General features: G+C 37.2%; 1 protein-coding gene and 1 non-coding gene across 3 annotated transcripts in view; one reads left to right on the forward strand and one right to left on the reverse strand.

The window, feature by feature from the left end:
• The window catches only part of CALCRL (calcitonin receptor like receptor), a 111,722-nt gene that overhangs the window by 73,518 nt on the left and 21,556 nt on the right, over positions 1–16,648 (forward strand). For both annotated transcript variants that reach the window (XM_075529549.1, XM_075529548.1), the window contains one exon: positions 12,514–12,640. In XM_075529549.1, coding sequence (XP_075385664.1) covers positions 12,514–12,640 — 127 coding nt within the window. The remainder of the gene's footprint in view (positions 1–12,513; positions 12,641–16,648) is intronic.
• Positions 2,251–2,385, reverse strand: LOC142425233 (small nucleolar RNA SNORA9). The gene has a single exon (XR_012779582.1). It is a non-coding gene; the product is annotated as a small nucleolar RNA SNORA9 (small nucleolar RNA).

Below are 16,648 nucleotides of genomic sequence, written 5' to 3' on the forward strand. Positions count from 1 at the left end.
TTTTTACCCTATAATTTAAGAATCTTCTCCCTGTCACTTCTTTCCCTGCCCTCTGGTCTTGTGAAATATACGCATCTCTCAGATCTAGTCTTTGGCATCATTTTCACGGTTAAATCTTCCTGAATTCCAAATTGCAGTGCCTCTGAATCTCAACCAATTGTACTGGATACAGTACGAACTTTCAATTACCACTTGGGAGAGTGACACCTCTGTGGAGATAGAGCTGATGTAGCCAGAGCTCCTACTTTGCACTTAGTAAGCCAAACTTTCCTAGCTCATTCCATTTCTGAAGAACATGAATAAGGAGGAAGACTATGGATATATATAGTTACATTGTTAGAAAATCGGTAGTCAGAGAAAGAGCAACGCTCTTCCATAATTCCTAGTCCTCTGGCCCAAACAAGATTTAATTTAGCCAAGATGTAAGTAAGTAAAGTCAGATGTAAAATTAGCAAAGTTTCATGTGAAAAAGTCCAAGATTTAATGGAACAAAAGCTCACTGTAAACTAATGAGGCAATCGTGTGAGTGCCAGATGAAAACAATACTGCAAGCCACACTACCAATAAATGCACAGCATCCAGATCTGCTAACCGCTGCTCCTTGGGAGAAAGAGAAGGCTTTCCTTGCAGAAAGCTACAGTCTTGGAAACTCACAGGGCCAGTTCTACCCCGCCTTAAAGGCCCTAAGGGTCACGCTGCGTGGGCATCGACTTGTTGCCAGTGAGTTTGGAGTTTTATTTATCCAAGTCCTGATCACTAATCAGGCTTCTCATTCATTTGGTACATTACAGATTGACTCTGTAAGAGAAAAACTAAATGTTGAAAATAATAACTACAAGAGTAGTAAAGGTACCAGTCATGTTAGGCCTAAAAAGAGAAAACATCAGGGGAGAGTAGAGGACTTTGAAATCCAGATGACTGTAATTGAGAAGACGTAGTATAAAGACTGGAAGTTGGTATCCTTAATGGTACTGTTGCGTACGTACTAGACAATGAACCACAAGTCCAGCAGTTCAAAATCACCAGCTTCTCCACAGGAGCAAGAGGAGGCCGCGCACCTGGGAAAGATTTTCAGGCTTTAAAACCCAACGTAGAGTTCTGATGAGTTGGACTCAACTTGACAACAGTGGGTTTTGTTGTTGTTATTTTAAAAATCATTTTATTGGATGCTCTTACAGCTCTTATCACAATCCACACTTACATCAATTGTGGCAAGCACATTTGTATATATGTTGCCATTTTTCTTTACAAAATATTTGCTTTCTACTTGGTATCAATCTAAACAAAATGGCATCAACCACCAATTGACTGATGAGCTTCTTGTCATTGAGGATTTCAGACAATGATTAGCTTTCAAACTATTAGAAGTACTGAAGAAGAGGATTCCTTTACTGAGTTCGTAGTTGGGCCTGAGGACCCCAGTGATTTTTCCAAGCCTAAGATTCTATGACTGAATCAGTACTTTAATAAAGAATACTAGAAAAAGTGAGTTATTTTTGCTTCAATGTGTAATTTCAGCAACAGGGAAACAGGAATTTTGGAAAGCATCATGGAGGCTGAAAACAATCTAACTGTACTTATGATCATTTAAGAACTAAAATCTGAAAACAATCTAACTGTACTTATGATCATTTTGGAACTAAAATCTGATTCAATATGCTTATACCTGTATTTATTTGTTTATTAAAATAAAGATAATTCAATATTATATGATTCTACTTTTATATCAAGACAAAATAAGTAGAACATCTAAGGTTCAATGGTAGTTACTAAAAATAGGTAGAAGAGGGAGGCACATTTAGTCTAGAATGCAGACACTTGTTATTTTTGGTGATGAGAAATTTTCACAGAATGTGGGTATAATGAGCGCATCATGATCAAAGCAACCATGCCAACCGTAACCAACAAATGAGGGTATGGTTACCGATGTAGTTGTCTAGGGATGTATGGGTAGGCACAGATGGGTATATATGTGATGTATAGCCCCACAGCCGTCAAGTTGGTTCTAACTCATAATGACCCTACATAGGGTCTGTGATGCTGTAAATCTTTTTATGAGATCAAATAGCTTCATCTTTCTTCCATGAACCCCTAATAGTGCTATTGGTAAACATTCAACTACTAAAAGAAAGGTCAGCAGTTCAAACCCACCAGCCACTCTGAAAAAGACAATTGAAGCTATCTGCCGTGAGAAAGAGTTGCAGGTTCACAGTCTCTGTATAGGGTTGCTCTGATTCTTTTTTTAAAAATATTTGTCTGAAATGTCTATAACCTCGCCCCGGAGAGGGTGCAGAGCGAGGCCTCAAACCGTTTCACAACTATTCTTGCAAGGCCAGTAGGAATGCACAGGGTCACTCCAGACCCAGGCATGCTGGAGGCTTGCGGGCTCTGATTCTTAATGAACTTGATGAGAGTGAATTTGTTTGGTTTTCTCCAGCAGAGTGAGTGGTGGGTTGAACCAGTTACCTTGCAGTTAGTCCAATGATTACCTGAAAGAGGCACCAGAGCCCAATAGAAATGTATGTATGATCATTCATAAAGGATACAGTACAGCCATTTCTCAGGTATAACCAAAAACCTCGTGGCGATGACTTTCTGGGTTTGTGGGCATGGGTACTTGACCTCATGGAGCAAATTAGTCAAGTGTCAGCACAAAGTGGACAGCCTGTGTCTGATTGCAGTGAGTAGCACCTAATGTCTTGGAAGCATAGGAACAGCCATCTCAGATACAACCAGTGGCCTCTACTCGGTAGGAGCAAAATGAAAGACATAAAGCAAAGGCTTGGAGAAGAAACCAGTCTGTTTAGAGTAGTTAGACTGTTAGACTAAGTGCCTGGGTAAACCTCCACCCGAGCTACCTTGGGACCCAAAGAACTAGATTTACCACTGCTGACAATTATGATAGGGGCCCCAAGATTTGGGCCCAGATAGCATGATAGGAAAATGAGGAACAGAACTCCAGTCTTATCAATGTACTGGACCAGTTCGGACGGGAGGACTCCCTGAAGCAATCGCCCTGGGAGATCCCTCCCCTCTTGACTGAAGCCTTTCCCCGAGTCAAGTTCAGGGACATAACACAGTGGCCCCAAAGATGAAGACTTCTCCCGATGGGGACAGCCCTTCACTAAAAAGCCATGGTAAAGGTGCAGGGAAACCAAAGTACTAGAAACAGAATAACCAGAAAGTGTTTACTAGGAAGTTGGAACACTGTTAAAAAAAATGTAAGCAATGCCACTGAACAACTTGTGCAGTAATTGTCAAATGGGAATTTAATCTGCTGTATACATTTTCACTGAAAATGAATAAGAATTATGTTATAAATAAAAAAGATCTCCAGCTTTTAGCAATGCTTCCGTAGAGTGGTTTCTGACTTGTAGTGACACCTTGTGCTTCAGAGTAGAACTGGTCCCGGGGGTTTTCCTGACCGCAATCCCCAGGGAGCGAGGCCGGCCCACTTTTCCTCTGCAGCAGCGCTGGCTAGTGCGAGGCGCCTACTGCAAGGCTAGCAGTGAAACTCTTATTGCTTCCCCACTCCCGAGACCAAGTCAACCCAAATCCATGGGAATTTTAATTCTAATTGAAGGCTTGACTTTTAAAACTTCAGAGTTAATTTATGTTTCTTATGAAAATCACTTACACATTGGGCTGTGTGTTTATACTCTGTGTACATTAGCTTTAAGGTACATGGTACAGCCCAAGAACAAAAAACGTTTTCTTGGTGTCTTGGTTTGTATGGGTGTTCCTGTGTTTGTGATGCTGATTCAGAAAAAATTGCATTAAATAGGCCACATCAGCTCTACTTGCTTATATATGGTTTTCCACTATATTTTCAGCTCCTCAATTATACTAACATACTCAGTTATCTTCCTAGTTTCAAACATGACAACAATTGAAACCCAAAAATTACAGAATAAGACAAAAAAGGTAAGAAATATTTGAAAAAGAATTGGGTATTAAGGGGCTTCCAAAGGAAGCTGACTACGGACCCATGGTGGCTAATTGGTTATGCATTGAGTTGCCCATCATGAGGTCATGGGGTTCAAATCGCCTTTCACTCTGAAGCCTTTAAAAGATTTAAAGGTTTGGAACCCCAAAGTGGCAGTTCCTCTCTGTCTAACTATACATTAGACTCTATTAGATAGCGGCGGGGTTTTTTCCTTTTGTTGTGTGAGGCTCTGCAATACACACAGAGACAGAAATATGGACACTGCAAAGCCATAAAATGGTTTGAGAAGAGTGAAAAAAAAGAAAATTGTAAAGGCACATACATATAGGGAAGATGTGAGGGCAATTTAAAGTGTCGGAAATATAAGACTTCATGACAATTTTCATAAATATTTTAAAGATCTAAATTTTCCTTCAAATTATACAGTAAACATTTCCAAACACTTTTTAATATATAAAAGACAGTGGAAAATTCATGTTAAATGTTTGAGCCATAGGGTTGACTGCAAGCTTCTTCATAAGAAAAGACATCTACCTTTTCTGTTAAGCATTTCTGTGCACAGTTGGAAAAGTTGTACCATCTTAATGTGGAACATTTTCAATGTAATGAAGATGTTTGAACTCTATCAGACCCATTTGGGGTTTCGAGACATTTGATTGCTATGGATTGTACCAAACTCACTACCAGCTAATCAATTATGACTGACGGCAACCTTACAGGGCAGAGTGGAACTTCTCTGATGGGTTTCTGAAGCCATAAATCTTTATGGGACCAGAAAAGCACAGTACCTTCTTGCTTATACAGTAACTCTCGCTTCTGGCTGCTTTTTAAGATAACAGCTTGGAACTGGCTTCTATTCAGGTCCTAATAACGATGAGTGGTACTTGGAGAAAATTCCAAGTTCATGTAATTTGCACTGTTCAAATGTATCTGCAGATCAAAGAACACTATGCGAAGTATATCTTGACCTAAATATTTAGTACAACACAAACGAATTTAGATAATATCAGCATGCATTTTCCTTTCTCAGGCTGGCTAATACTATACTAAAATATCCTGAATTTTTATGGGCAAGGAGAGTGACGAGTGCTAAATGGCATATGATCTGTATCTCAAAAGCTAGAGCTGCGAGGGGCAAAGTGGTGCTGTTCTTGTCAAATATACCCAAAAACGAGTCTAAAATTCGAGTCACCAAAATGTGTGTCAGCTAGTGTTATCATTCCAAAAGAGAGACCGGGAATTTTGTATTTTCACAAATACTGTCCTCATATTTCAGATAATGGATCCGCTTGTGGTTTAGAAAAGGAGGGAGAAGAAACGGGTTTTTAAAATGCAGACCATTCTATACAAGCAATGATATCGCTTTATTTACTATTGTTACATTGATTCTAAAAGGACATACACGTTGCATTATGGAAAGACATGCATTAGTCTGGCTAATGAGGAACTAAGGGAACATTTTCAGCTAAAGGAAAATTAACTTGGCTGAAGGGGAAGACGGCATATAAGAAGAAGGAAAGGAAAGGAAACTTGCAGTTCTCAACTGGTTACATTATGTTGTGAGGCTGGCGAAGAGCTGCATTGCTACAGCACCGCTGGCAGCACATGTCCGTTACCTCCTCGGTGGAAAAAGAAGCAGCATTTGCTCCCGTGAAGATTTACACATTGGAAAACCTTTCATCGGCTCGCTACGAGTTTGAAGCAACTCAATGGAGGAGGGCAGGGTAATGAAAATACTGAAAGTGCTCCCCTCTATATTAATACTAAAATACTAATGATTTTAATAGGGAATTCGTATGCCTAGTCATGATATTTGAATGCACAATATAATACAAAGGTTAAAAGATATAATAGATTCAAGTCTTGCCATCAGCACTTACTAATAGTATAGACTTGGCATAATTCTGCTTTCCAGTAAGTCTCAGTTTCTATTTCCCCAACAGTTTTATTGGCAATTAATTTACATATCACATAATGTAAGAGTTCAATCATAAGTTTCTGTATGATTGATAACAAGGTTGCTTGAAATGACCAGGGACACTGTACCAACATCTCTGGATCTGAGCAGTCTCTAATTTTATCATCAGGCTACACTTACGGATTTTTCTAACATAGTCTCATATAATAGTCATCCAAGAAAATTGCAACAACATATTTTTGTGCACCTACAAAAAAATCTTTGAGAACACAAATATTATTCTTGAGGGTATGATTCTTGAGGATAATACTCTTATTAGAGGAAGCACTTAAAATGGAGCCTTCACCAAGTAAAAATTATAAACCATATCAAACCATGAACTCAAACATCTCTTTTCTACTTATATCCTAAGTAATTCCTTTCTATGGTTCCTCTTCAAAGTATGTTGAAATGTAATGGTTAATGTAAAATCACGTTTAGATAGTTAATGACTATAAAAATTATTTTCCAAACAACATAGAAATAACTCAGAGCAGCTGATGTTTTGCATAAAATCAGTGTGTAGAAAGAGTATATGAACAACTTATTTCCAAACCTTCACCCAGTTCCCCATAATTGTTTTCTTGCTTAGTCTTTGGTAGAGGAAAATTATTTTTAAATAAAAGTCACTGACACACTGTAATAAAAATCAAAAGCCATCCAAAAGTTGATTTAGGGTACTGTTTGTTATTTTTTATTTAGAGAAAGAAAAGTCTGCTACTCACCCATGCTTTAAATTAGAAACAGGAACATTAAATACTATTCACCAGACATGCTTCAGCTTTCTTTTAGAGTCGATTAGAGGAAAGAATCAGGGCAGGAGATAAAAGGAAAAGCAAGAGAGGGAGAGAGACCTAACAGTGGGGTTTGCCAAACCCTGAGAGAAAAATGACTCTTACTCATAATCATCCTTGGGAAAATAAAGCAAAATGCTTTAGATAAAATTAAATAAATAAACTTTACTGGAATTAGTTATAAATTATATTTTAATTTCTGTTTAAGATCTGAGACCCTAGCAACATCTCATGATTACTTCCAACCAAGACAAAGAGCTCAGTCTTCCCACACTTAAAAGAAAATGTATACCTCCAAATTTGTATGGCGTGGTGGTGGCATATTTTAAAAAGCAACATGTCTTTTCTGATCACATCTCAGACACTGATACAAGCTGAATATTTACAACTATGTAGACTAATGATATCCTTTCTAGGTAGTTGTAAGGTCCAGGTTATTCGTAAGGCTTCCTCCAAGGCTGATGCTTGGTTCTTCGTATAGCCCAAGTTTTTGTATTATGTTCTCAGCATGCAGATTAAATGAATGTGGGAAAAGATAGACTTCTAAGGCTGCCAGTCCTGATTTTAAACCACATCCTCGCACGGTTCTTTTAAAATAACCACTTCTGGGTTTATACACAGGTTCCATGTGAGCACAATTAAGTGTTGTAGATTTCCTAGTCTATGGAGTGGTCCCCATCACTTGTTATGAAACCCACAATTGCATGTCTTTGCACGGTCAACACTGGTAAACATGACAACCTGGCTTGCAGACAGTGAAGAGGACTTGAAATTTCATGCCCGGTCAAGCACTACAGCCATCAGTACGGATTGTACGTCAGTAAAAAGAAACCGAAAAGCCTCATTACTGGACCAATGAGCAACCCCTGATAAGTGAGGAAAATATGGAATCTATCAAGTGAGTTGATTTTCTTGGACTCACAATCAGTTCTCCTGCAAGCAGCAGTCGAGAACGGAAGAGTGTACTCCATCGGGCGAATCAGTTGCACCAAACCGTTTCAAGTGCAAAGATGTCGCTTTGAAGACCAATTTGCACTTGATTGAATCCATGATATTTTCTGTTGCCTCAGATGCATGGGAAATGTGGACAATGACTACAGAAGAATTGATGCCTCCGAATCATGGTGTTTTCAAAGAGTATTTCATATATTGTCAGAAGAATTAGCAAATCTTTTATTGGCACAAATACAACCAGAGGGTCCCTTAGAAGCAAAGATGGCAAGACTTCGTCTCACCTACTTCAGACAAACTATTATGAAAGATCAATTCCTGGACTCGGACATCATGCTTTGTAAAATAGGGGATCTGTGAAAAGGTCGTAGGCCCTAAATGAAATAAATTGACCATTTATCGCACCCATCGCACCAATAGGTTTACACATAGCAACAATTCTTATAAGGCTCAGAGTTTGCAATCGGATTTTACAAGGGGTTGCTGTTGAAAATTCTTACAATTCAAAAATTTTTTTTAAAAGTTTTATCCACATGGTAGGCCAAACAGTTTCTCAATTTAAGTTACCAAAAGAATACGTCAATGCTTGTACTGCCTTCCAGGACATAGGATCAAGATGTAACCTTTAAGCTTAGATCACATTTGGCTACATTTATACAATACTATTAACTTTTCATTTTTTTCTTATTATTTCTCTTGAATTAAGCTCCAGATTTTTTAATATAGTATGATTTTCTTCTAAAAATTCTATGATCAATCTTTAAATCAGTTCTATACATGTTGAGAAGCTAGCTCATTAGAAAAATCTTAAGATAAAACTTACAGAATAAAGAATTTTGCTCTACAAATCATACTCTAAAAGTAACGGGTTGGGAAAGCACTCACTGCACTTAATGTTTGATTAATGTGTCAGGCTGCAAACCAAAAGATTGTAGGCTTAAGTGCACTCAGAGATCCCTGAAACAGCTCAATGATCCGGCTTCCAAAAATCAGACGCGGAAAACCACATGGAAGCACAATTCCACTATGACCTGCACGGGTCACCAGGGGTCAGAGCAGGCTGAAGGCAACCACTTTGGTTTCTTTGCTTGTTTTTTACTGACATGCGGCTACTTTCTGATTATCCAAATGAGACCGCTGCCTCGGCTGCTTTATAAATGGAGGGTAATCGTTTCTTTGTCCTTCTCATACTCAAAGAAACTGGTGTCAAGCGTAGACACTAAAATGATGCACGAAAAAATCATCTGAAAAGACTATGAAATGGATACCATTCAGATCTGCAAACCACATTTTCGATTTTGTGGTTATACACCTATAGAAAAGAATATTTTAAAATTCAAAGATGGGGAGGGGACAGTTCTTTTGTAAAATATTCTCTAAGCTTCTAAAATAATTACTTTAATACTGTGAGTAAAGTATGGATATTTAAGAATGTAGAGTGAGTAAATTCATTGCAGATTAATTTTCGGAAAAAGATATTGTAGTTTCACTTCAACAAACCACTGTGTTTACCAATGACACATTTTGGGGTTTCATTTACAAGTTGATTGTATTTGTATCCATCCTCTTACATATGTTAATGAGTATGCTTAGAAAGAAACTATGCATTGCTAGAAACCTGAGCCCTTCCTACCACTAGACATTGATGGAAACCATATGTCAGATACATCTGTCTGAATGTGTTTAAATTGCACAGGGCCTAGGGGCAGAAATGGAAGAAACTAAAACAATAAAGTAATATTTTAGACAGTAGGATGTAGTTGCACAACACAAAGTAAAATGCCTTGGCAGTGGCCCGATATTCTACAACAACTGGACAGCTAACCTGGGTCTCAGAATTTCCAAAGTGGGGTCTTTGGTTTGAACGATAGGAGGTGGATTATCGAGGTTGACCATTTTAATTGGCTCATTTTGTCAGACACTCACAATAAGCCCTTATGTTTATGGAATGAAATGATTCCATGTGCTCTCTTTAGGTATTTGCTTAGTTTGGTATTAAATATCCCATTAATTATAAATGCATTTCCTCCTATCATTTCAAAACTTTGCCCATAGTATAGCATTGTTTGGGTCTAAAAGAAGAAAATACTATCTCTTTCCTTTTATCATATAAAAAGAGAAGTCTTTTTTCCCTTCATTTGTGTGTGACTGCACTTATAAGAAAGCAGACACCAGCAGGTCAATTTTAGGTCTAACTTCCCATTCAGGTTGAAATAGCAGCAAGGTCATCAGAAAAGAGAAGTTTTGAGAGGAACAGAAATGAGGACACTATAATGAAGAGCAGAAAGTTTAAATGTACAAATGGGAAATTTTACAAGTTTTAATTAATTACAGTTAACATCATACATCACTTCATCCTAATCTTTTCGCATGAGACTGTGAAAATAATCATTGTAATTACGCTATAAAAATCCATTGCTGTTATGTTCCTCAGACCTTTCATCTGGATATTTTCGAAGCATTCTTTAACATTTGTTTTTCTTCCTCCCAATTTATTCCCTACAAGTGTTTTGCATTTGTTATCGAAGCAGATCTTCCTGTCCTGGGTCATAATTGCAGACTTGTGAAAGAACCTTGTTTATATATGTCTTGACCAATGACTCGGAACATAAATGTGTTCAGGAAAACGGGGCAGCATGGCCCAATTAAGGAAGACTTTGTTTTTCCCACAATGGTGGCTCACCTACTTGGGTCACTTCTGCCACTAAAAGCAATGTTTGCATGCAGGGAAAAGCAGTTCTCCCCAAATGTCACAGGGCATTTCACAAACACACGGCAAGCTCAAAGCAGTCATGTTAAGATAAAGTCATTTGGCTGAATTTCATACGTTCCTAACACTCATCATAGAAGGGTGGTTTCTTACACGAAATAAAGCACACCTAATATATATTATTGAAAGTGATATTCTCTCCCAGGCTTTTTCTCCTCTTTATCGCTTCTCTTCACTGCCAGTGAACTCAGAGCAATCATGTCATTGCTGTGTCACGTTAGCGAAAACAGGACCATATCTCTGCATATCCTTTGCATTTCCTAAATTAACAACACCTGTCTTCTGTAGGGCCTTTCCTGCCTCTCATGACTCCCCAAGCACAGCAAAAAGTGAATAACCCTACTATGAAAATATCAGCAGCTCCTTGTTGTGTTTTATTTGGACTCCAGCTATATTTCCACCAATGCATATAAGTATATGTATTCATTTACTCATCTACTGCCATCCAAAGTTCTATCTGATAGTGATGTTTTCCATGATTTTTTTTTCTTAAAAGATGTCCCTCAAACTAACTAGTTCCATGTGTATGGACAATCCATAAATGATGAGTGAATTAACTTGTAAATACTAGAGCTATATATAGAATTACTGGAAGAAAATTCATATCATAAAGACTAAATTCCACATTGCATTTTTAAAGTAGAAAACCTTATCTTCTCATCCCAATTATAATATTATGTGCAGACTCTATTGATAAAGGAGTACAGTGAAATTTTTCATAAATATCCTCTAAGTTTCCAAACCAGAAGTCTCTGGTAGAATGGTACAGGGGAATTATCTAGGTTGACCATATACTTATGGGATAATATAGTAAAGTACTCATCATAGGAGTTATGTCTCTTTAACAAAATGAGCTCTTAAAACAAAATATTTCTCCTTAAATATTGGTTGGGTTGTGACATTAAATATCCTGTTTCAAAGGATTCCATTTCCTGGTAAGCTTCCAAGAAAGGTGTCATGGGTGTCTTGGATGAGTGTGGACAAGGTGGTCGTCTGCCTTGATTTGATCCTGCAGTAGGAGTAAGGCAACTATGTACCAACGACCTTCTTGAGCATGGAATCATTCTGAAAGGAGGCAATGTTCATAATAATTTACAGCTTTCTGAAAGCTACTTCTATTTGCATTCCATCAAGCCAATGACTTTGTATTATGAAGAACTCCACCGTAAGGTGATGCCATTTTATACTGTTTCCATGGTGCAGATGAGTAAACTATTTGTTAAGTTGCTAACCACATGGCATCAGATGTTACCCACCAGTCACATGGAAGGAGACGAGGCTTTCTGTGCTTGTAAAGATGTACAGGCTCAAAAACCAAAGGAGCAGTTCTACTCTGTCCCACAGGTTTGGTGTGCATCAGAATTGACTCCATGGCAGTGACTGAGTCACATGGTTTGAGTGCCTGGTACATGATGGAATACTAAAAATGAGGCTGTTTGCTCCCATAAAGGTTTACAGCCTCAGAAAGCCTATGCAGAATGGCTTTGAGTCGGCACTCACTAGATGGCAGTGGGCCCACTTTAGTTTTGGTATGGTTGGGCCAACTGAAAATATACAGGAAAGTGAAAAAAAATTTTTTTCATTAATTTCTATGTCTACATGCTATCAGAAAATCTATTCTGTACAAAATATTATCTTTCTCATGGTTGCTCTGCCTAACCACCACAAAAATGAAACACTCAGGCTATGTAAATGAAGCAACCTTATTAGTCTGAAGAAAATACCATTATGTTTGCTAGAATCTGACTAAATATACATTTTAAGTTAGCTAGCTGCATGAGTTTTCAATCAGTTATCTAACTTCACTAAGTCTCAATTTGCGTAGTTTCAAGACAAATATAAGTATTTTGCAGAAAGATAAACAGAAAAAAATTATGTAGAGGCTTTATACAGAAAATTTTTCATACCTATGTATGCTTAATATATTGATGCAATTAATTTGTCTCTATGTTTTAAGAAATTATACATTTTTCATGATTAAAATATTAGCACATTAGCTTTCTGGAGCTGTTATGAATTTGAAATGAATCATATTTGAATAATTAATAATAAAAATACGATGATGTAATTACACGTTGGTTCTCTTGTCTTTTAGGAGCCTAAGTTGCCAGAGGATTACCTTGCACAAAAATCTGTTCTTCTCCTTTATTTGTAACTCCATTGTCACCATCATCCATCTCACTGCAATAGCCAACAATCAGGCCTTGGTGGCTCGGAATCCTGTAAGTCACCCACAGCTCTACTCTCAGGTTAAATGGACAGAGGCAACGCCTCGCTATTGGTACTGAGCATACAATTAATACACTCTCAGGTATATTTTAAGTTCTAACTGGTATGGAATATATGTAGCTATTTTTTGTCGAGCAAGATGAGTATCTCCCAACATTTTCAAAGATATAAAGCTTTGACAGGAATAAAAGTCTTTGGTTTTGTTTTGTTTTTAGTGTACTCTAGGCATATATCCATCTCGTGTTATGGGTAGACAGTCCTGCAGAGAGTAAGACACTAGGGTTGTGACTATATAACATTAATGCAACAGCAGTTTTAGAAACAGATCAAAGCCAGTAATGAAAACTCTTTAATTTAAAAAAACTGTTTTAGTATCAAATTGTTAAAGTCTGTAAAATGAAAAAAAGAGAAATGAATTGTACCCTGTTTTATATTTAAGTTGGTTAAGGTAAAATTTCAGAGGGATCTAGCCAGTGCTCATTATTTAAAGACATTGAAAAACTGTTTCCTTCCAGTCTATTGGAAAGCAGTTTTTTGTTAAGATGAGCATCAAAAGATTCACAAAAATAATCATAGAACTGTTCATAGCATAAAGACCACTTTTTTTAATGAGTTAATTTATATTTACATAAAGTTATGTATGCTACATGCAATTCATCAACTATATTTCAGTCAAAATATTTGTGTGTATAGCTTAACACACATGCTAACTTAAAAATCATGCTGACACAATGTTTGTAGTATACATATACAGATGCACATACATACTTATATATACATATCTGTGTACATATGCAATATATATAGTATTATTCTTGAAGGTTAAGATAGCTAGTTACTGAAACCAAAGAAGGGAAGGAATTTTCACTGATGGGTCCATAAAAAATACTCAATTATGTTTTATGTATTTTTAGAGCTTTTTCCAAATTCTCTGCATTGTTTGCACATGTGTATCCCAACTGCTTAGTCTTGTATAAAATCATCAGGACAAGAAACATACTGGAATATAAAAATATAAAAAGCTGACCGATGTCCTGATTTTAGACAAATCTCTAAAAGGCAAGGAGATGCACACTTTAGTCAGAAACTGCAAAGCAACACATTTTAATGTATTTACATACAGTGGTATTTTGTTTATCACACAAATTGCAAACGTGGTTGTAAGTATTTTTAAATATTTCTGTGGAGAAATGTATTGTCTGTTTATACCACTGGTGCCCTATTGCATATTTTTAATGCATTCATTAAACTCTTTTTATCATAACCGTTTATAGATTTTTAAAAGGTATTATAATCCCAGAGAGAAGAATGCCTAAAAATATCTTAAAATATTACATGATGTCAAAAAGTATTGGTACAGGGTTACAGTTCATTCATACCCAGGTTTGTTCCAAGCAAAACACGTTTAAACAGGAGTCTGGTCAGTGGATGGCTGCAAATAGATTCTCTCAATAACGTGCTTATCATCGTTACTCTAAGGTGCCTTTACAAAAAAGAAAAGGTCCAGTCAAAACACTGGCTTCTTAGGGGACTGACTGGACCAGTTCAAGTCAAGGCAGCTAGGTCAGCTCAGAGGTTAATGAAACTGTGGTTTGGTTTTTCAGGGGGGATAAGGGGGCTCATAGCAATTATTCTGAGATATTTAATTTTCAAGGGACACAGAATAATCTTCGGGGCTTACTATGAAGACGTTTTTAGAAACTGAAAACTGCACTGGTGAGAGCAAGGCCAGCAAACTTGTGCTAAGGCTATTTCCCCTGCTCATTCTGCAAGAGTAGCCTAGGTTATCCTGCAAAATGCCACTGGGAATCCTATCCCAGCCACTCTGCAGCCCTGGTCCTGCCCCTTCAGAACTCTTTTTATTCTCAAACTCCAAGGAATACTTCAAAGGAACCCAATTTGACTCCCTCGAGCATAGCCAAGTGCGATTGGGACATATTGTAAATGGAAGAGTGCAGCATTGTTGGCAGAGAGATGGAGAGATGGGAACACGGGCCTTAGAACTGGACACACCTAGATGAAACATGTCCTGAGAATCAATACCTTGCATTGTGATATTTTTTTATGTAATATGATTTCTATGGTTTTGTGCAAGAGAGAGAGAGAGAGAAACAGAGCTTTCTACTCCCATTAATAGAGTCTTGGATACTCACAGGGCAGCTCCACTCTGTCCTGTAGGGTCACCATGAGTCGGCATCGACCTGATGGCGATGAGTTTTGTTTGATTTTCCTGTGGTTTTGTAGCAATACTTTTGTCTTACTTCTCATGTACAGATGAGATTTGAACTGAAGTCTATCGTTTCTCTACACTGCATTTGAATAGCACATTTCTACCTTTGAGAGCACTTTGTTAATATAATGCTGTATTTGACATCAAGGTGTTCGATTAGGCTGGGTTATCTAGAGCCACAGAGCCAGTGGCATTCATATATGCATAAGAAAGAACTTTATATCAAGGGAACAGCCCAGCCGGGTCCAAATCATGTCCATATAGGTCAGATGCTCGCTGGTGGCCTCTTCAGACGCACACAGCGGTAGGTCAGTGAAGCGGGATGGCAAAGCAGGAAGCTGGGAGATGATGGGCTGGGAGGTGCAGGTCAAGAGAATCCAGAGTTGGCAAAACCCTGAAGGCCCCCTGGGGCATCAGGCCACACGAGCGACCAGCCCAGAAGGTCAAAAGAGGGAGCCCAGTTCTCCACAAGAACCCTTCTAAATAGACATCATTAAACTGTGACCGGATCCATAGGTTGAACTCCACCCATATTTCCTTATAGATGCACCAAGTTGACAGAAAAGGTATCCATCACAGGTGTGTCATTCAAAAATCTAATACTATACATTACTCAGATGCATTTACTAAAGAAAGAGGCTTTATTTATATCCATCAGAAGACAACATGTATCATGATGGAAACAGAATTGGAACGGCAGGACTAATTTTGGGGTGTAGTTTGGATTGCTAGTTCATGAACATTAGAAACTCATTTAACTTCTCCAATTTTATCTATTAAATACTTAAATAGTAGTAATGCGCATTTTAAAAAATTATTTTAAGAATTATGTAAGATCATATCTGTAAAAATATTTTCAAAGCTAACTTCCAGGCAAACATTCTCATTACCATTCTATGATAACTCGGGATTTACTTTCTAATCTGCTTCATTGTCGATTTTCTAGTTAATAAAAGAATTCATTAGAAATGCTTCTTGATATTTTTAAGTCCCAGATGTAATCAAACATAATTGAGAAGCTTTTAAATGATTACTTTGGTTGAGGAGTAAATTATGTCTCTTACTACTTGGATTTTCTTTACTTAATGTTTGAAAATTTTGCTTCTTATCTTCTTCAAGTAAAGAAGAGAAAGTGAGGATAAGAGGAAGGGAAACTACAAAATATCCTTCTATTTTCCTCTATGAAATGCTTGAGACTAATATTTGAACAGCACAGGGGTGGGTCTACAGAGTAATACTTTATAAATATTCTCACTGGTGTTTTAGAATCTGCAGGATTGCCTGTCATTTCAGCACTTTTAATGAATTGCTCAATAAAAAGGGTCTATATTAACATATTTTAAATAAATATAAGTGTACATGAAATCATGTGTGAAATTTTACACTTCCAATGAAATAATCATTAAAAATGAGGAAAATTATTATACATCTACTAAATATAATATATTTGAATTTATAAAAATCAAAGCCACTCCAAGCAAAATAAACTTGGCTGCATATATTTATTATATAAAAAGTATATAAGCCACTAGGTGTTTCTATGTTTTTGTGTTCCCATGCACATATATATTTAAATATGTTTTATACCTTTTAGGTATCCACTTCTCAGGCACATTTTTGACTCTTTGGAGTCTGTGGTTGACATCGTAGTGACACCACTAGATATCTATGACAACTAGAATTTTATAAACCTGAATCTTTGATGTAAAAAGTTGGTATAGAAGAGCAAAAATTCCTGGTCCCTATACAACTAAAATTAGTAGAACTGTTG

Source organism: Tenrec ecaudatus, chromosome 13, assembly GCF_050624435.1.
Source record: "Tenrec ecaudatus isolate mTenEca1 chromosome 13, mTenEca1.hap1, whole genome shotgun sequence".
In the NCBI taxonomy this organism is placed as follows: Eukaryota; Metazoa; Chordata; class Mammalia; order Afrosoricida; family Tenrecidae; genus Tenrec; species Tenrec ecaudatus.